Source organism: Marmota monax, unplaced genomic scaffold (assembly GCF_021218885.2).
Source record: "Marmota monax isolate L192 unplaced genomic scaffold, Marmota_monax_Labrador192_F-V1.1 WCK01_AAM20220418_F8-fsc00022, whole genome shotgun sequence".
Classification (NCBI taxonomy): Eukaryota; Metazoa; Chordata; class Mammalia; order Rodentia; family Sciuridae; genus Marmota; species Marmota monax.
Genome location: NW_026695215.1, coordinates 14,568,059 through 14,585,174, shown reverse-complemented (window position 1 = coordinate 14,585,174; position 17,116 = coordinate 14,568,059). Strand labels below are relative to the sequence as shown.

At 43.5% G+C, this 17,116-nt stretch overlaps 1 protein-coding gene across 1 annotated transcript in view; it reads left to right on the top strand.

Moving 5' to 3' along the window:
• Nucleotides 1–16,343, top strand: part of Grk7 (G protein-coupled receptor kinase 7) — a 34,607-nt gene extending 18,264 nt beyond the window's left edge. The window contains exons 3-4 of the mRNA XM_046431300.2: nt 8,371–8,645; nt 16,007–16,343. Of these exons, the coding sequence (XP_046287256.1) occupies nt 8,371–8,645; nt 16,007–16,343 (612 nt within the window). The remainder of the gene's footprint in view (nt 1–8,370; nt 8,646–16,006) is intronic.
• Nucleotides 16,344–17,116: the final 773 nt, after the last annotated feature.

Sequence of the window (17,116 nt, the reverse complement as noted above, 5' to 3'; positions counted from 1 at the left end):
TTAAAAGACCTCCAAAATGAAAGACAGTACTAAAATAGAAGAAAGGAACTTCATAGAAAAGAGGAATAATCCAAGGGTAAAAAGAGAACATTTTTTAAAAAAACCTGTAGCTAATGTCTTTTGAGGGTTAAAAGAAGTTCTAGCATTCATGAAAGAAGAACAAGTATACAGGGCTGGGGCTGGGGCTCAGTGGTAGAGTGCTCGCCTAGCATGCATGAGGTCCTGGGTTTGATTCCCGGCACCACCTAAAAATGAAATGAAGATATTGTGTCCACCTACAACTAAAATATAAATTAAAAAAAAATACAATAAAACAAGAACAATTCAAGGAAGAACAACAAAGACATTTAGAAATAAAAAATGTACCAAAATGTTTGCAGAACAACATGGACAAATCTCAAAAATACTATGTTAAACAAAAGAAGAAAGAGTACCTACCATAAAATTCCATTTGTATGAATTCCAAGAACAGCCGCCTGCTTCCTGATTGTCATGTCCCGAGCTGCTGTCCTCCGCCACACCCTTCTGCCATGATGTTCTGCCTTACCTCAGGCCCAGCTAAGAGCTGAACCTCTGAGACCACGAGCCAAAACAAACTTTTCCCCCTCTGCATTGCTCACTAGGTCTTTTGGTCACAGTGATGCAAAGCTGACTGCAACAGAAACTGGTACTGAGAAGTGGGGTTGTTGCTGTGACTAACTTGACCATATGATTGACCGATAGAGCTGGTTTGCAGGAGGGGATGGATTTTGAACAGTTTAGTGATTCCAGCTAGAAAAGCTTCAGGCTGTTGTAAGTGGAGCTTACTTAATGGGTGATTCTGGTGGGAGCTCAGAAGAACAGAATGCCAATAGGACTGTGGACAGCGGACTGTGTTTTGTTGGTGGCAGACCTTGGCATTAACCACATGCTGCTGGTTCTGCAGGAATGCAGAATGCTGGAGTTAGGGAATCATGGAGGCTTCTACCAAGATTTTAAAGGGAAGCTTGGAAGACCAGGCAAAGTGTAGCAGGGTCAGCGTGGTCTCATGAGGTTTCAGAGGAGGACCCTTTTAGAAATTGGATGACAAGACATTCATGTTATATTCTGGCAAAGAAATGTTCTACATTTTCCCCAGGCCTTTCTTTGAGGCTCAATTTAAATGTGTTGGACTAATTAACCTGACGGAGGAAATTTTAAGGAATTAGAGCATTCAGGGGGTGGCATGGATATTGTTGGTGACTTTTAGCCATGTTTACTGTGATAATCAGGAGTAGAAAGCAGAATGGAAAGATTTGAGAAACTTGCAGTTTGGCCAGAAATGTGGAAGTAAAAACAGGGCTAAGCAGGGTGTGTTTACTAAAGATATTATGGTTACTAAAGAGATGCAGAGTACTTTACTGAGTGATAATAAAAAAGATGACTTGAGGACATCTCAGGAACTGGCAAGACCACACCTATCTCAGGCTCAAAGGTGTCAAAGTGAAAATTCCTTTGAGAAGGAATTTTTTTTTTTTCAAGCAGAGAAACCCTGCTTGAACAGCAGGAAGGAGGGCCTAGGAAGATGTTTCACTCTACTCAGCCACACAGGCACTTAGAGGCTGCTACAGCCATGGTCCCCGGAGGCTTGGTTACTGCTTGAGATGGTGGCAGACCTTGTAATTAATCATGTGATGCTGATTCTGCAGGAATGCAGGATGTTGAAATTAGGGAGTCATGGAGATTTCCACAAGATGTAAAAGAAAAGCCTAGAAATCCAGGTAAAGGGTAGCACGGTCAAGAGGGTGATGCATAAACATGTGAGAAAGAAACTGAAACTGCACTGGAGCCCCTGGAGATTTAGAGACACCAGTAACATGGGGGTATCTGCCAAGAAAAGCTACAGGAATTGAGCAGAAACAAGTCAAGGGAAAGGCCATGTGGGGCAGAGCTACATAGTCCTTTGGAGAGAACATCACAATGCCATGCGCCCCAGATGCTGGATGTGGAGTTACAGAACTTCTTTGCCTAGCTGGATTTCAGTCTTGCTTTGGTCCCATACCTTCTTTCTATTCCCCCACTTCTCCCTTTTGGAATGAAAATGTTCACTCTGTGCCATCACATATTGGATTTATGTAACTTACTTTTGATTGTTATAGGGGAAAATATGTGCAAGTTTGCCTTGAGTCTCAGGTGAGATTTTGGACTTGGACTTTTGGGAGATGTTAAGATGATGGGAACTCTTCAAAATGGCCTACGTGTATTTCATATTATGAGCTTTCGAGGGCCAGGGGTAGAATGTTATGTTGAATATGTGGTGTAGTCCAAAAGCTCATGTATAGGATAATGTGAGAATTTTCAGAGGTGAAATGATTAGATTATGAGAAGTGGAATGGGATCCTTGGATTAATTGGGTGGTAACTCTAGGCAGGCAGGGTGTGGCTAGAGAAAGTAAGTCACTGGTGGGCATAACTTTGGGGTTTATAATTTGTCCTTGGGCAGCAGAGCTCTCTCTGTTTCCTGATTGTCACGTCCTGAGCTGCTCTCCTCTGCCACACCCTTCAGCCATGATGTTCTGCCTCACCTTGTACCCAGAGTTGCGCAGTTGACCAACCATGGACTTGAAACTCTGAGCCCTGGGAGGGAAGGTGGGGAGGAAATCCAAGAACATACAAAACTAATCAACTAGTCTATGGTAACAGAAACCAGAAAGCGATTGCCTGAAATGTGGGGAGGAGAATTGAATGGAAAGAGACAAAGGGGAACTTTCTAGGTGAATGGAGATGTTTTATAACTGATTTAGGTCTTACTTATAAGAGCATATTCAATTTTCAAAACATTGAAGTGAATGTAAGATCTATACATATTATTGTGTTAGTTATGGGTCAGTAAAAACAATATTTGCAAAAGTCAAAAGTTCAGTGAAGGATTAAACCTCTAGGTCTAGCTATCAATTTACAGGAAATGCAAAGAACAGAGGAACATATTAAATAACATCACAAGGATGCAGTCAGCAAAATCTGACTGTGAAATTCTATAGTTCCCGCAATTATTTTTTCAGCAAAGACTTGCCAGGGGATGGGTAGAGGAGACAAAGAAAGAACCTATATATTGAAAGAGTCTTAAGATCTATATGCACCACATGTGATGGTGTAAACCTGTAATTCTGGCTACTTTGGAGGCTAAGGTAGAAGGATCACAAATTTGGGGCCATCCTCAGCAACTTAGTGAGCCCCTATCTCAGCATTAAAAAAAAATTTGCCATGTATGTATAATATGTCAAAATACACTCTACTGCTACACATGGTGGTGCAACTCCTATAATCCCAGTGACTAAGGAGGCTGAGACAGGAGGATCGAGAGTTCAAAGCCAGCCTCAGCAAAAGGAAGGCAAGCAACTCAGTGAGACCCTGTCTCTAAATAAAATACAAAATAGGGATGGGGATGTGGTTGAGTGTCCCTGAGTTCAATCCCCAGTAAACCGCCCCCTCAAAAAAAAAATACACTCTACTGTCATGTATATCTAAAAAGAATAACATTTTAAAAGGAAAAAAAAAGAAGAAAAAAAATAAAATAAAAATTTATTGAGGTTCAAAAAAATTTTTGAAGGGCTGGATATATAGTTTTGTAATAAAGCAGCCCTGGGTTCAATCCCTAGTACCCCACCCCCAAAATGGAGGAATCCCACCACCACCACCAAAAAAAAAAAAAGAAAATATAAAATTGGAACAAATGATAATAAACTTAAAGAATAAGTTCAGGGTTTCCAAAAAAAAGGTGAAAAGATAAAATGAAAGGAAGAAAATGATAGGAGAAATAATGTGAGACAATTTTTCAGTGCAGACAGCCATTCGTTTCTGCGTGGAGGGCCAGCTCATAGCCAGTACCACAGATGAAAAGAGCACACACCAGTCTGACTGGGACATCTCAGGACGCTGGGGTTCTGGGCCCCAAGCCTCATGCTCCTCCCAGTGCCCCCCCTCCTGCCTCCTCTCTTCCCTTGAGCTCCCTGTGGGCAGTGCATCCAGGCCGAGCTGAGCCTCCACTTTCAGAGTCAGATGAAACACCACGAACATCACGCTGTGGAGGGTGGACCCTGATTTCCTGGTCAGCTGCTAATTGTTGAAAGATGTGGACCAACAAACACAAAGTTAGCGGGGCTGGGGATGTGGCTCAAGTGGTAGCGCGCTTGCTCGCCTGGCATGCGTGGGGCCCGGGTTCGATCCTCAGCACCACATACAAAGATGTTGTGTCTGCCAAATGCTAAAAAGTAAGTATTATTTAAAAAAAAAAAAACACACAAAGTTAGCTCTCCTTGACTGATGGAGAGTAGAGATGGAGAGTAGAGATGGAGGACTGGACCCTCTCCCGTGGCTCCTCCTTGTGTCCCTTCCAGAAGAGTTCCTTAGGCCCCAGCCACCTGCCTGGCATCCCATCCCTCACCCCTTACTCCTATTTCCCCCTCTACATTCTATTATAAAAGCTTCCAAGCATTCAGCAAAGTTGAAAAAAATCGCACTGGAGCAAGTGCCTGTGAAATACCCACTATCTAGAATGTGTCACTGACATTTTCAGTACCTTTATTGGACTATAATTTAATATCATCAAATCCACCTTTTAAAATCGGCTGGTGTTAGTTACATTCACAGAGGTGCACAAACATTGCTGGCATCAATTAGGACATTTTCTTCACCCCCCAAAGACACCATATTCCCTTTAGCAGTTACTCCTATTCTTCCCCTCCCCTCTTCTATCCCTAAGCAAAACACTTAGTCTTTCTGTCTCTGTGGAATTGTCTATTTTAAACATTTGATATAAATGAAAACCATACTCTATATGGTCATCTGAGACTGGCTCATCATTTGGAAGGTTTATCTCTACTGTGGCATGTCTCAGTGCATCAGTCCTTTGTATGGCCAGACAATTTTCCACTGTATACCAGCAACGTTTTACTAGGTTTGCTTTGTCACATGTCTGTCCGTGGATTCATCTTCTACCCATCCACTGGATCCATCTTCTGTCTGTTCTGTGTTTTCCCTCCTCACCAACCCTCAGCAACTTCAGCTTGCAGTCCTCTCAACTCAAGCTCATGTCACACAATTACCAGAAGGGCAAAGGGGTGAGGAGCTGGTGTCTTTAACCATCTGGTTTTCTAGTAGATGAAGGCAAGGAAAAAGGGATATTGAGGTGGATATTGCTCCCATGGCATTTAAAATGTCCCCATCTCATCCCATCTCTCCCTCCAGTCCCCACTCCCATCATGGCATCCCACAGATCTCACATTTAAGAAATGCAAATTCCTTTAAGTTCCCTGAACACCCCAGTGTTCCTGACTACATCTCTTGCAAATGATAATTACTTGGATAAACTTCTAGGTAGAACAGCTTCCTCCTCTGTGATTCAGCTTTTCAGTGAACCATCCTACACACACACACACACACACACACACACACACACACACACCCTCCCCATACCTACTCCATCTACCATTCACTCTACTTGAGTGAATTGACCTTGTGACCTGTCTCCACCAGTCTCTGAATCCTCTGGGCAGGGGCCAGGCCTTCTATGACTTGGTATCCCTGGAACTCATTGCAGGATGCACGTTAATACATGTTTGCAGGAGAGGGACTGGGTATTTTCTAGTCATTATCTTTACAGTTGTTTATTTAACAAATGTATCATTGGGCATGCAACAAGTGGCCCTGTGAGTGCCTGGGTTTGGAGCCAAAGATTCGAATGAGACTACCCCGAGCCTCACAGACGCCTCCGGGACTCTTTTGTCTGGACAAATGCAAAACCAGACAAGATGCCAGGACAACAGATGTAAACCGGAACACATGGTCACCCAAATTATATACCAGCTTTGATGAAAACAGCAGGGCCACGCTGACTCACACCCGGCCTGTTAGACCCCAGTCGCTTCCAGAACTTTCTTCTGTTTAGAGGCAAGCGCTCTACCACTGAGCTGCATCTGCAACCCTCAGAACTTTCTTGCTCAGGCCAATTGCTCATCAGTGCTTGGATCATTTGTGTTTTCCTTGTTATCCACATAGAAATTTTGCATGAAATTTCATATTGCTGAATTATTGCTTTTAAGTACACACAGAAAAACATAAGCAATAACACAGCAAGTCACTTAATGAACAGTTGAAACACTGTTGACCTCTTCTGATGTACCTTCTGATATGCATAGTTGAAACCAGTGGGTTAGGACTGTGACCTATGTAAATTTGTTAATAGACTGGTTTTCCATATTTATTGGTGGGTCTTTGGGTGTTTCCAGCTTCTGACCATTTTGAATAATGAAACCATGAACATCTCAATATAGATTCCTTACTCTTTTCTCTTAAGTTGTTTCTTTGAGGTACATACTCTAAAGTTCAATAACCTGGTTGGAGAACAGGAAGTTGATGCCTTTCACTTCCTGTTGCTCTATGTCATGTTGACTCCCAAAAGTCTGAGTCAATTTGCAGAGCACATTTATCTGTTTTTCACAATCTCTGCCAGTAATCCGAATTAATATTTTTATGTATTAATAGGAACTGATAGTCATTTTAGGGTGTTCTTTGCATTTTTAATTGCTACAGGAGTTATTCATTGTACTTTAACCAGAAGCAATTGCGTTTTTGTGAAAACATTTTATAATATAAACATATACTTTATATTTCTTTGTATTTACAAGGCATATTATAGGTATTCATTAAATATTTATTAAATTAATGAATGTATTAAAATCACATGTAGGGGCTGGGGCTACAGCTCAGTTGGTAGAGTGCTTGCCTTGCATGCACACAAGGCCCTGGGTTCAATCCCCAGCACCACACACACACACACATGGTCACCCAAATGCAGTCACAAAAAGATAAAGACCACTTGATGCCACTTATGTGAGGTTCCTAGAGTTCCTTCATAGAGACAGGAAGTAAAAAGGTGGTCGCAGGGGTGGGGAGAATAGCACCGGGGAGTTAGTGTTTAATGGCTATAGAGTTTCAGTTTTTTAAGATAAAAAGAGTCCCAGAGATTGGTCACACAACAACATGAACATGTTCAAATACTACTAAAAAATTTTGCATATGTCTTATTGCAAGTGTGTGTGTATGTGTGTGTGTGCGTGTGCGTGTGCGTGTGTGTGTGTGTGTGTGTTTGATACCAGGGATTGAACCCAAGGGTGCTTAATCATTAAGCCCCAGCCCCAGCCCTTTTTATATTTTATTTAGAGAGGATCTTGCTAAGTTGCTTAGGGTCTCACTAAGTTGTTGAGGCTGGCTTTGAACTTGCAATCTTCCTGCCTCAGCCTCCCGAGCTGCTGGGATTACAGATGAGCACCACTGCACCTGGCAGCAAATGTATGTGTGTGTGTGTATCACACATTGTGTTTAATGGCTACAGAATTTCAGTTTTTTAAGATGAAAAGACTCATATATATATATATATATATATATATATATACACACACACACACATACACACACACATATATATATATTTTTCTCAGTGATCATTTGTCATAAATTGTCAGTAGAAGTGTGCCTACTGTACATACATGTGTACATACTACATATGCACACACGTATAGTCATACATGTTAAATGAAATTTCATGTGAAATCTTGACAGTGCTAATTTTTCAATGCAGAGATGTGTGATATTAATGTAATTGCACAGAAAAGAGAATAAGAAACATCCTACACTAGATAACATGGAACATTCAATATTAGAAAGTTCTTGGCCTTAAGGAAAAAAACATATGCATCTAGTTTCCCATTATATTGGAATTTTTTTAAAAAGGAAAGCTTAGGGAATCTTTCAGACAGCAAATTGAACTTTTCATCTTAAAGATGAGATCGTGAAGCTGAATACAGCGATACACAAGGGTAACTCCAGCAACTGGGGAGGCTGAGGCAGGAGGATAGCAAGTTCAAAGCCAGCCTCAGCAACTTAACAAGGCCCTAAGCAACTTAGTAAAACCCAGTCTTAAAATAGAAAGGTGTGTGGGGAGGGCTGAGGATATGGCTCAGTGGTTAAGCACTCCTGGGTTCAATCTCAGGCACCATAAAAAAACAATCAAAACAATATAAGATAATGAGTGGGTAGAGTGCTTGCCTAGCATGTGAGAGGCCTTGAGTTTGCTCCTCACTAGGGAGAAGGGGAGAGATAAGGAGAGGCCAACTGATTTTCTCACTTCAAGAGAAGCCACAACTTTCACTTCTATAATGACCCCAGCCAACAACTCCTTATGTCCCACTGGTCAGAGTGGACCGAATGGCCTTCCCTGGGCTGCCCCAGAGGCTGCTGGGAAGCAGGAGAAGAGCAGTTAGATGAATTGTCACCCCAAGGAAGTCAGGGAAAGTGGGTGCTGGGTGTCTGCTGCGCTCACCTCCGTGTCTCTGTTCTGCTGTTCTGGCGACAGGCTGGAACCAATGGCTACATGGCCCCTGAAATCCTGATGGACAAGGCGAGCTATTCCTACCCCGTGGACTGGTTTGCAATGGGATGCAGCATTTACGAAATGGTGGCTGGAAGGACACCATTCAAGGATTTCAAGGAAAAGGTCAGTAAAGAGGATCTAAAGGAAAGAACCATGAAAGATGAGGTCGCATTCCACCATGAGAACTTCACAGAGGAGACGAAAGACATCTGCAGACTCTTCTTGGCTAAGAAACCAGAGCAACGCTTAGGAAGCAGGTAAACTACCACGCCACAGAGGTACGCTGTGACATCCGCACTGCCCGAGCGATTCGGAAAATATTTCGAATTCTTGTCAAGTCCTGAAATTCTTATTATTTTTCTAATGTGATTTACACGTTTTATGATCAATTGTCTTCAATGCTTTCAAACAGTATAGCTCTTGATATGGAACTATCTCCAAGGTATGTTTTAATTGAAATGAGGTACAAAACAGCTTGCATTGTAAAAAAAAAAAAAAAAAAATCAAGTTGAGTGTGGTGGTGCACACCTGTAATCCCAGCAACTTGGGAGGCTGAGGCAAGAGGATCACAAGTTTGAGGCCAGTCTCAACAACTTAAAATAATATTTTTTAAAAGCAGATAATGTAGCTCAGTGGTGGAACACTTGTGTAGCATGTGCAACACCCCAAGTTCAATCCCCAATACTGGAAAAAACAAAAAAGAAAAATGGAAAAAAAGTAAAAAAGACAAGATCAGACCTTTGGCAGTGGAAAAAATAGAGGGGATTTAGATTCTACTATATATACTGGTCTTTTTGTACCAGACAATTACTTACTCTGAGTTTCAAGTTCTTCACAAATAAAATGGGGGTGGTGAGGGAGGGGTTGCAGGTACAATGGTTAATTTTATGTGTCAACTTGGCTAGGCCACAGTACCCAGAAATTTGATCAAACATTATTCTAGATATTTCTGTGCAGGTTTTTAGATGAGATTGAGACTTCAATCAGCCGACACTGAGTAAGGTAGACCATGCTCCATAATGTGGGTAGGCCTCATCCATTCAGTTGAAGACCTTAAGAGAAAAAGATGAACCTCCCTAGAGGACATGAGAATCTGGCAGCCCTTTTGGGTTCAGACTGCAACTCTTCCCCACAGGCTTTGGACCTGACAAGCCCTTCACAAATGCACGAGCCAACTGTAAAATAGTAAATTCCTCTCTGCCTCTGCGCCCCTCTCTCTCTCTCTCTCTCACACACACACACACACACACACACATGCATACACACAGAGAGAGAGTCAGGAAGGAAAAACTTCCTCTACCTTCTTAGGTTCAGTGCTTGGGGACCCACAAATGAAATCAGCAAAACACAGATTATCAAGGAAAAAGACAGATTTTTGTTCATTCAGGAGTTCACACTTTTTAAAAATGTGAGTAAGAGATCATTAGAATTTAAAGTATATATACCATCTTAATAGAAGAAGGGGAAAGGGAGAAACAGGGAAAACCAGTGACCTTTAGGGAAGACGGATGGCCCTTGGAAGGCTAGACGGGAGACATGATAGTTTGTGACCATTTCTGTTTAGGTAGGGCCCTGACTCCTCTGTTGCCTGCGATTAGTCAGTCTTTCCTGTTTGGAAAACTCTGGAGGAGGGGGCTTGGGACAGTGGCGTTATTTTGGAAGGCCCTGCTTGTAAACAGATGGGAGAATTCAGAACCTGCATCTCTTGACTCTCAAACCCTTTCAGCTCCAGATAATTGGGACAGTGGCACCTTCTGGACCCTCTGCCTCCTGTTGGCCCTGTCTCTTCGCAGAGCTCTGGGTTTCCGGTGGGGAGTGTGTTCAGAATTACTCAACAAGTGAGAGCGATTATTATTAATCATTACTCAATTGTTCTAAGAGAGATGTTAGATGATATTTTGAATTTCTTATATTACTTTAATGGAATTTTTAAGATCTAAGAATTATACAAACATCTGGGCTTGGGGTATAAATCAGTGTAGAGCCTTTAACTAGAATGCACAAGGCCCTGGGTTTGATCCCCAGACAGACAAACACACACACACACACACACACACACACACACACACACGGAAACCTACAACCACACGGTAGTATGACTGATTTTAATATAGTACCATGTTATGGTTTGGATCTGAATGTCCCCTAAAAGGTCAAGTGTTGAAGGCTTGGTCCCCAATACAGCAATATTCCGAGTTAGGGCTTCTTGGAAATGATTGTATCATGAGGGTTTTGATCTCACCAGTGGATTGATTCATTTGATGGATTAATAATTTGGATGGACTTCTGGGATATGATAGAGACTGTATGCAGGTGGGGCATAGTTGGAGACAGTAGGTCAACGGAGGCGTGCTCTCAGGGACTATATCTTGTCCCTGGCCCCATTCCGACTCTCTCTTTCTCTCTCTGTCTCTGCCTCTCTCTTTGCTCCTGGCTGCAGGAACTGAACAGCTTTCCTCCTCTGTGCCCTTTGCCAAGATGTCCAGCTACCCCTCAGGCCCAAAGCAAAGGAGCCATCTAACCATGGACTGAAAACTGGGAAGTGATGAGCCAAAGTCAACCTTTCCACTTTAAGTTGTTATTGTCAGGCATTTTGGCACAGTAATGAAAACACACCAGAACTCAGCAGCCAAATTCTAACTCCTCCAAGTGGTTGCTGGTGGAGTCTCTAAAACAAGATTGCCTTTGGTCAGAATATTTGAACATGGAGGCAAGCATTTAATTTTTGACCTGTTTTTGAATTTTATTTTATTTTTTTCAGAGCTGGGGATGAAACCCAGAACCTCACAAATGCTCGTGCTCCACCACTGAGCTATACCTGCAGCCCCAACCTGACTTGAAAAATAGCCAAACAATATAATATACCAATACAAAGGGAAAGAGTCCTTATCTTTGATTCTTGTTTAAAGTTGTTTTACTGTATTGTACAAAAATGAGTATATTTTGAACAATCAAAAAAACTTGTAAATTTTATCAACAAGAAATATTACTTGATTCTTAAAATTAATTTGCAGTAAAACTTTTTAAAAAATATTTATTTTTTTAGTTGTAGTTGGACACAATACCTTTATTCCATTCATTTATTTTTATATGGTGCTGAGGATTGAACCCAGGGCCCCACACATGCTAGGCAAGCGCTCTACCGCTGAGCCACAACCCTAGCCCTAACTTGCAGTAACTTTTAAAGCATGACCTATGATCAAAGTAACTAGTATTTTGAAATTAGACAGATTCTACATCATGTGGAAGTAAAATGTTGAGTTGATTTTCCCATGTAGGTTCCAGGGTTGTATTAGGTCAGTACAAGCCATGTTATGATAATAAGCAAATCCCAAAGTCTCAACAGCTTCCAATGAAAAAAATGATTTCCCATTCACCCGCAGCCCGATAGATACATAGCCCACTGCTCTCCAGGATGTCTCTCTTCCAAGCAGTGACTCAGAGATCCAGTGGAAATTGTTGTCCTTCCAGTCCCAGTGGCTGAACAGAAAGCAGAGAACTCAGAGAGCTATTCCAGCCTCCGCTGGGAAGTGACACGCTTCACACACCACTTCTGTCTCCCCCAGAACCTGTCTGCAGGTCCTGCGGAAGGGTGAGAGAGCTGGCTAGTGTTATCCTCTTTGTGCCCAGGAAGGAGAGGTGGTCCAAATATGGTGACCACTGACCATCACTGGTAGTCAGTGGCTGTCCTGACTCTCAAGGTCAGGGAGTCCCAGAGGGCACACAAACAAGGACAGTCAGAAGGCAGAGGGTGGGGAGACCCACAATTTCTCCAGATGACTTCGTTGAAGGGCTACCACCCGCTTCTGAGCCCACTTCAGTTTTATAAAATGAAATGTCAGCAAGCTTTTCCGGAAGATGCCACCTTCACCTACTGGATCATTGCTGGAAGCTGCTTCATTAAGCAAAGCCCTTCTCCAAAGACTCTGCTGTCGTGAGTGTTTTGATTAAAACCGTTGACGACACTAGAGAAGGGGCATGTCAGAAACATCTGTTCGGTGAAAGAGAAAGCCTTCCCACATTTTCATGCCAACTTTTTGTATTTCTAAGAGGTTCATTCAAATGAGATCATGTTTGCTCTAGGTAGTGGTGTCCTCCCCAGCGGAGGCAAAGGCCCAGACAGAGAGTGACCCAGTGGAGAGGCCCAGGGCCCCTCCCGCCTGCCTTCACAAGCATTCAAAATACATTAAGCCTCTCTCCTTCTTTAGCCTCCCCAAAGAGGATTTCCTTCTTTGCCTTGACAAGTCTGGAAGTTAATTTGACAAAGAAGTCAAAAGCTTTCCCAGGCGTTCACAGGGTCTCCAGACAGAGTCGACTGTGAGGTTTTGTGATAAAGTAAAAGGTGAAGACCACTTGAGATTTTTTTGCAGGTTTTGTTCTGATCCATCAGTGCAGCAGAACAAGAGCAAATAGCCATGTAAGCCGGTGGCTTCAGCGCTTCTTTACCGCAGAATTCCATGCCAGCAGCCCCGTCTTGGCAGGTCGGCAGGCCAAATCCCACGGTGTGGTCCTCGTGTACGGGCAAGTGAATCTCCGCTCCCTTGAGGGTTCTAAGAGTCCATTGTAATCTCTGTGTGGGGTGCAGCCACACAAGAGCCTCTGTTAATGCTCTGGAATATATTCCAATGCAACAACAAGTTTTTCCTGCACCTGCCTGTTTGGACTTTACCAAAAAACGCTGCTCCCTCGGCAGCCTCTCCTGTTTGTCCAAAGCGCCCTGCAAGGTGATGAGCCTAACAGCATCTCACAAAGCTGCCAGGGAACAAGTCTAGGGTCAAAGCCCCTTTCGTGCTATTTCCAAAGACAGTGCAGGGGTGAGAGTTGCTAATGCAGAAGACCAAAGTGATCAGCTTCGTGGCTGCCTCCACACCAGAGGGGGGAGAAGAAGCTTGGATCAGCGACACAGGAAGGCATAAGGCACAGGGTGTGCGTCCTGCCTCTAGGGACATTTAGTTGGGAGGAGAATGTACAGGTGATCTCAGAGTGGCTTGTGGTTCCCTTGTCTTGCCTAATTACTTGTCCAAAGGCTGCGGTCAGTCATCCCTGAAGGACACACCAAGGTCACCTGGACCGGTTCCCTGGACATGCTATTTGAGAGCTGTTCATCATGACCTGCGACCCTGGAGGTTTCCAAGCTCCTGGACACTCGCCATTTATCCACGTTAAAGCTGCTTAGAGTGAATTCCAAGGGCCATTGTGAGCCCAAGGACAGGGTGTTCATGCCTGCTGGAAGTTATGGAGGTAGTACATAACTTCCTGGTGGCACGTAGTCCTGTTTCCCTTTGAGACATGCAGGCCCGGCTTCAGTCCTGATCTACTTGGATGGAAGTCTAACTGCATCCTTCTGTCACATTTCAAATCCATCTGATAGATGAAGAGGTGAATGTTACTGTATAAATTACACCTCAATAAAACAACTTTTTATTTATTTTATTTTGAGATAGTGTTGTTTAGGGCCTCACTAAGTTGCCAAAGCTGGCCTCCAATTTGAGATCTTCCTGCCTCAGCCTCCCGAGTTGCTGGGTTACAAGCATGCACCACCACACCTGGAAACAAATACATAGATTTTTAAAAAATCTATCTTTGAAGTTTTGGTTTATCTCCATAACTCTCCCTCCGAGCTCTTATTATACACAATGTAAGTACACAGATACTGGGTGAATAAGTTCCAGAAGATAGCCAGCCTGCATTTTCCTATCTTTTGCTTGCCAGAGGCTTCGTGGCTTGTGGGAGAAGAGAGACACCTGGTAGCACTTCCTGATGCAGCACTGCAGACACCATGGGAAAACCCCAGAAGTCCTGATGGGCTCTGGATACAGTGAGGTCCAGAGTCACAGAACAGCAGCCCAAGGAATGGCTGCACATCAAAGCATCCAACTGAGTTTCTTTTTTCCACAATAAAATTTGATTGCAATTTTTTCTTCAAAACCTCCCCCTATTCTCTGGCAGTCTTCCGTGCACAGTTCTTTATGAGTGCAGAGCAAATAAAAAAGTTAAAAATAAAGGTGTTAAAACAAAGTCACCGTATGCCCACAAAGTGCAATAATGACAGTGACGAGCTTCACCTCGTGGAGTAATGCTGGTCCCCCTCGTCTTGTCTCTAGTCATCTCACTGGGCAGTCTACAGGACCTTGGGATCTGATGGGGGTGAGGGGCAGAGGGGTCTCAAGGAGATTCTAGAGAAGCCTTCAATTATTTCCCAAAAAGCCTTTTTTTGATATCCGGAATGGAAAATGTAAAAAAGAGAAACCATGAATGTGAGTAATTTCTACTAAGGTTGATTTATGGCAGAAATTGGCTTCTTCCAAATGGAAGTCATTACTTAATCAGACCAGGAAATGCACTCACATAAAAAAGAAAAAGAAAAAAATTATTCTGAATCCGATGCCATAAACAGTCCTCTTCTTATGTTGTTATAGCCTGGATTAAAGAGGAAGTAAGAGAAGTGTGGCAGGCAGCCCCTGAGAGTGTCCCCAAGGATCCCCCTCTGCTGCCTAATCCCTTCACCAAGAGAGGAGACTGAGCAAATAGAATGTGGTAGAAATGTCGAGATGCCAGTTGCAAGATTAGGTTACAATCTCCTGTTTGGGTGCCCCCTGTCTGTCTCTCTGTCTCTCCTTCCTTCCCTCCACCATGGAGACAGTCAACTGCAGTGTTACAGGCAGCTGTGGTGAGAGATGGAGTCTTGATCAACAACCACAGGGGACCCAACTTCAGTGGGACCTTCACATGAGACCACAGCCCTGGCCACCATCCTGCAACCTTGCAGGAAATCTTGAGCCAGAGACACCCAGCTAAGCCATGTCCACATTCTTTACTCACAGAAACCATGAAATAATAAATGTTGGTTGTTTTAAGCCACTAAATTTGGGGGCAGTTTATTTCACAGCAATACACAGCTAACACACACTTTTTCCTTTGTTCTAAGGCAAATACTGGAACCAGTTCTAGCATAGAGAAGAAGGTTTCATCATCATAACTATAGTCTCAAATTCCAAAAGTATCCTCATTCGCTGTATTGCAAATTGTTAATGGATTGGTATTTGGTTTTGGTTTTATTTTATTTTATTTTTACTTTGTTTGCTTGAGGTACTCGAGACTGAACCCAAAAGGGCTCTACCACTGAGGTACGATCACCCCATCCTCTTTATTTTTACTTATTGTTATTTTTAGTTTTTGTTGTATTAGGGATTGAACTTAGGGGGCATTCTACCACTGAGCCCTTTTATTTTTTTGAGACAAGGTCTTCCTAAGTTTGGCCCCAAACTTGTGATCCTCCTGCCTCAGCCTCCCTGATCAGGGGAGATGACAAGGTGGACCACTGATCCCAGCGCCACTTGAATTTTCCTGGTGCTCTATGAAATGCCAACAATCAAAGTCACTCCCAGTGCCCAACTCTTAAAAAAAAAAAAAGTCACATCTCCCCGTGCAGTTTGAAGGCCAACCATGGGAACGCTACTGTCTGTGCATACTGTGGAGTTCAGGGTGATTTTACGTTGTTATTTTTCAAGGTCATCCTTTAGGTCACTGAGTGGCCTTTTCAGTGTTGGGAGAGAAGAAGCCGGTGGCTCTGCCTTGGTGGGTCCAGGTCTCAGTCCCTTGTCTGCTGTCCCCCCAGGGAGAAGGCGGACGACCCTAGGAAGCACCCTTTCTTCCAGACGGTCAACTTCCCGCGCCTGGAGGCCGGCCTTGTGGAGCCCCCGTTCGTGCCCGACCCGTCGGTGGTTTATGCCAAGGACGTGGACGAGATCGACGACTTCTCCGAGGTCCGCGGGGTGGAATTCGACGACAAAGACAAGCAGTTCTTCCAAAGATTTTCCACAGGCGCTGTCCCCGTGGCGTGGCAGGAAGAAATCATAGAGACGGGATTGTTCGAGGAACTCAATGACCCCAACAGGCCGTCCGGGGACGGGAAGGGCGATTCCTCCAAGTCTGGGGTGTGCCTGTTGCTCTAGAGGGTTCCCCCCAGCAGCGGGGAGCAGCCTGGGCGCCTGGGACCCAGAACCTGCTGAACCAGGGCTGGTCAGTGGGAGGACACTGCCAACCAGGACTGGTCAGGACAGGCGGGCTCGAGGCTGAGACGTGGGGTCCCCCTGTCTCTGTCCCCCTGACCCCCATGAAAATCAGCAGAGCCCCAGTTTTCACTGAGGTCTGGGGAAAGGAACCCTCAGGTTTGTTTTGCTAAAACTACAAGCCTGAGCCCTTCCCCATCACGTCTGTGTGAATGACGCAAAGTCCCAGGGTGAGAGAATGGAACTTTGTGGTGGACCCAGCAAATGAGCATTTGCAATTCTTAGTAAATAATCATTTTAGTTTTTCCTCTGTTTATATTCTTTCTTCTCCTCATCCTTCAGCATTTTGTCTGCTTCTGTGCTTACAAAAAGGATTTTTGAAGCTGGGAATCAGGGTCCCTGATGCTCTCTCCCTAAACAGAAATGGATTGTTAATATTTTGGCAAGAGTTCGGATCACAGAATCATTTTTAATTTCACTGACAGTTTTACATTTTTTAAAAATAATTTATTATGATAATGTTCAAGCATTTTTTTTTTTTTTTAGTTATAGGTGGACACAACATCTCCATCTCGTTTATTTATTTTTATGTGGTGCTGAGGATCAAAATGGTGCCTCACACAGGCGAGGCAAGTGCTCTGCCATGGAGCCACAACCCCAGCCCATGTTCAAGCATTTTTATTGTAAATCTCTATAAGAAGTATTCTGTAAGTTTA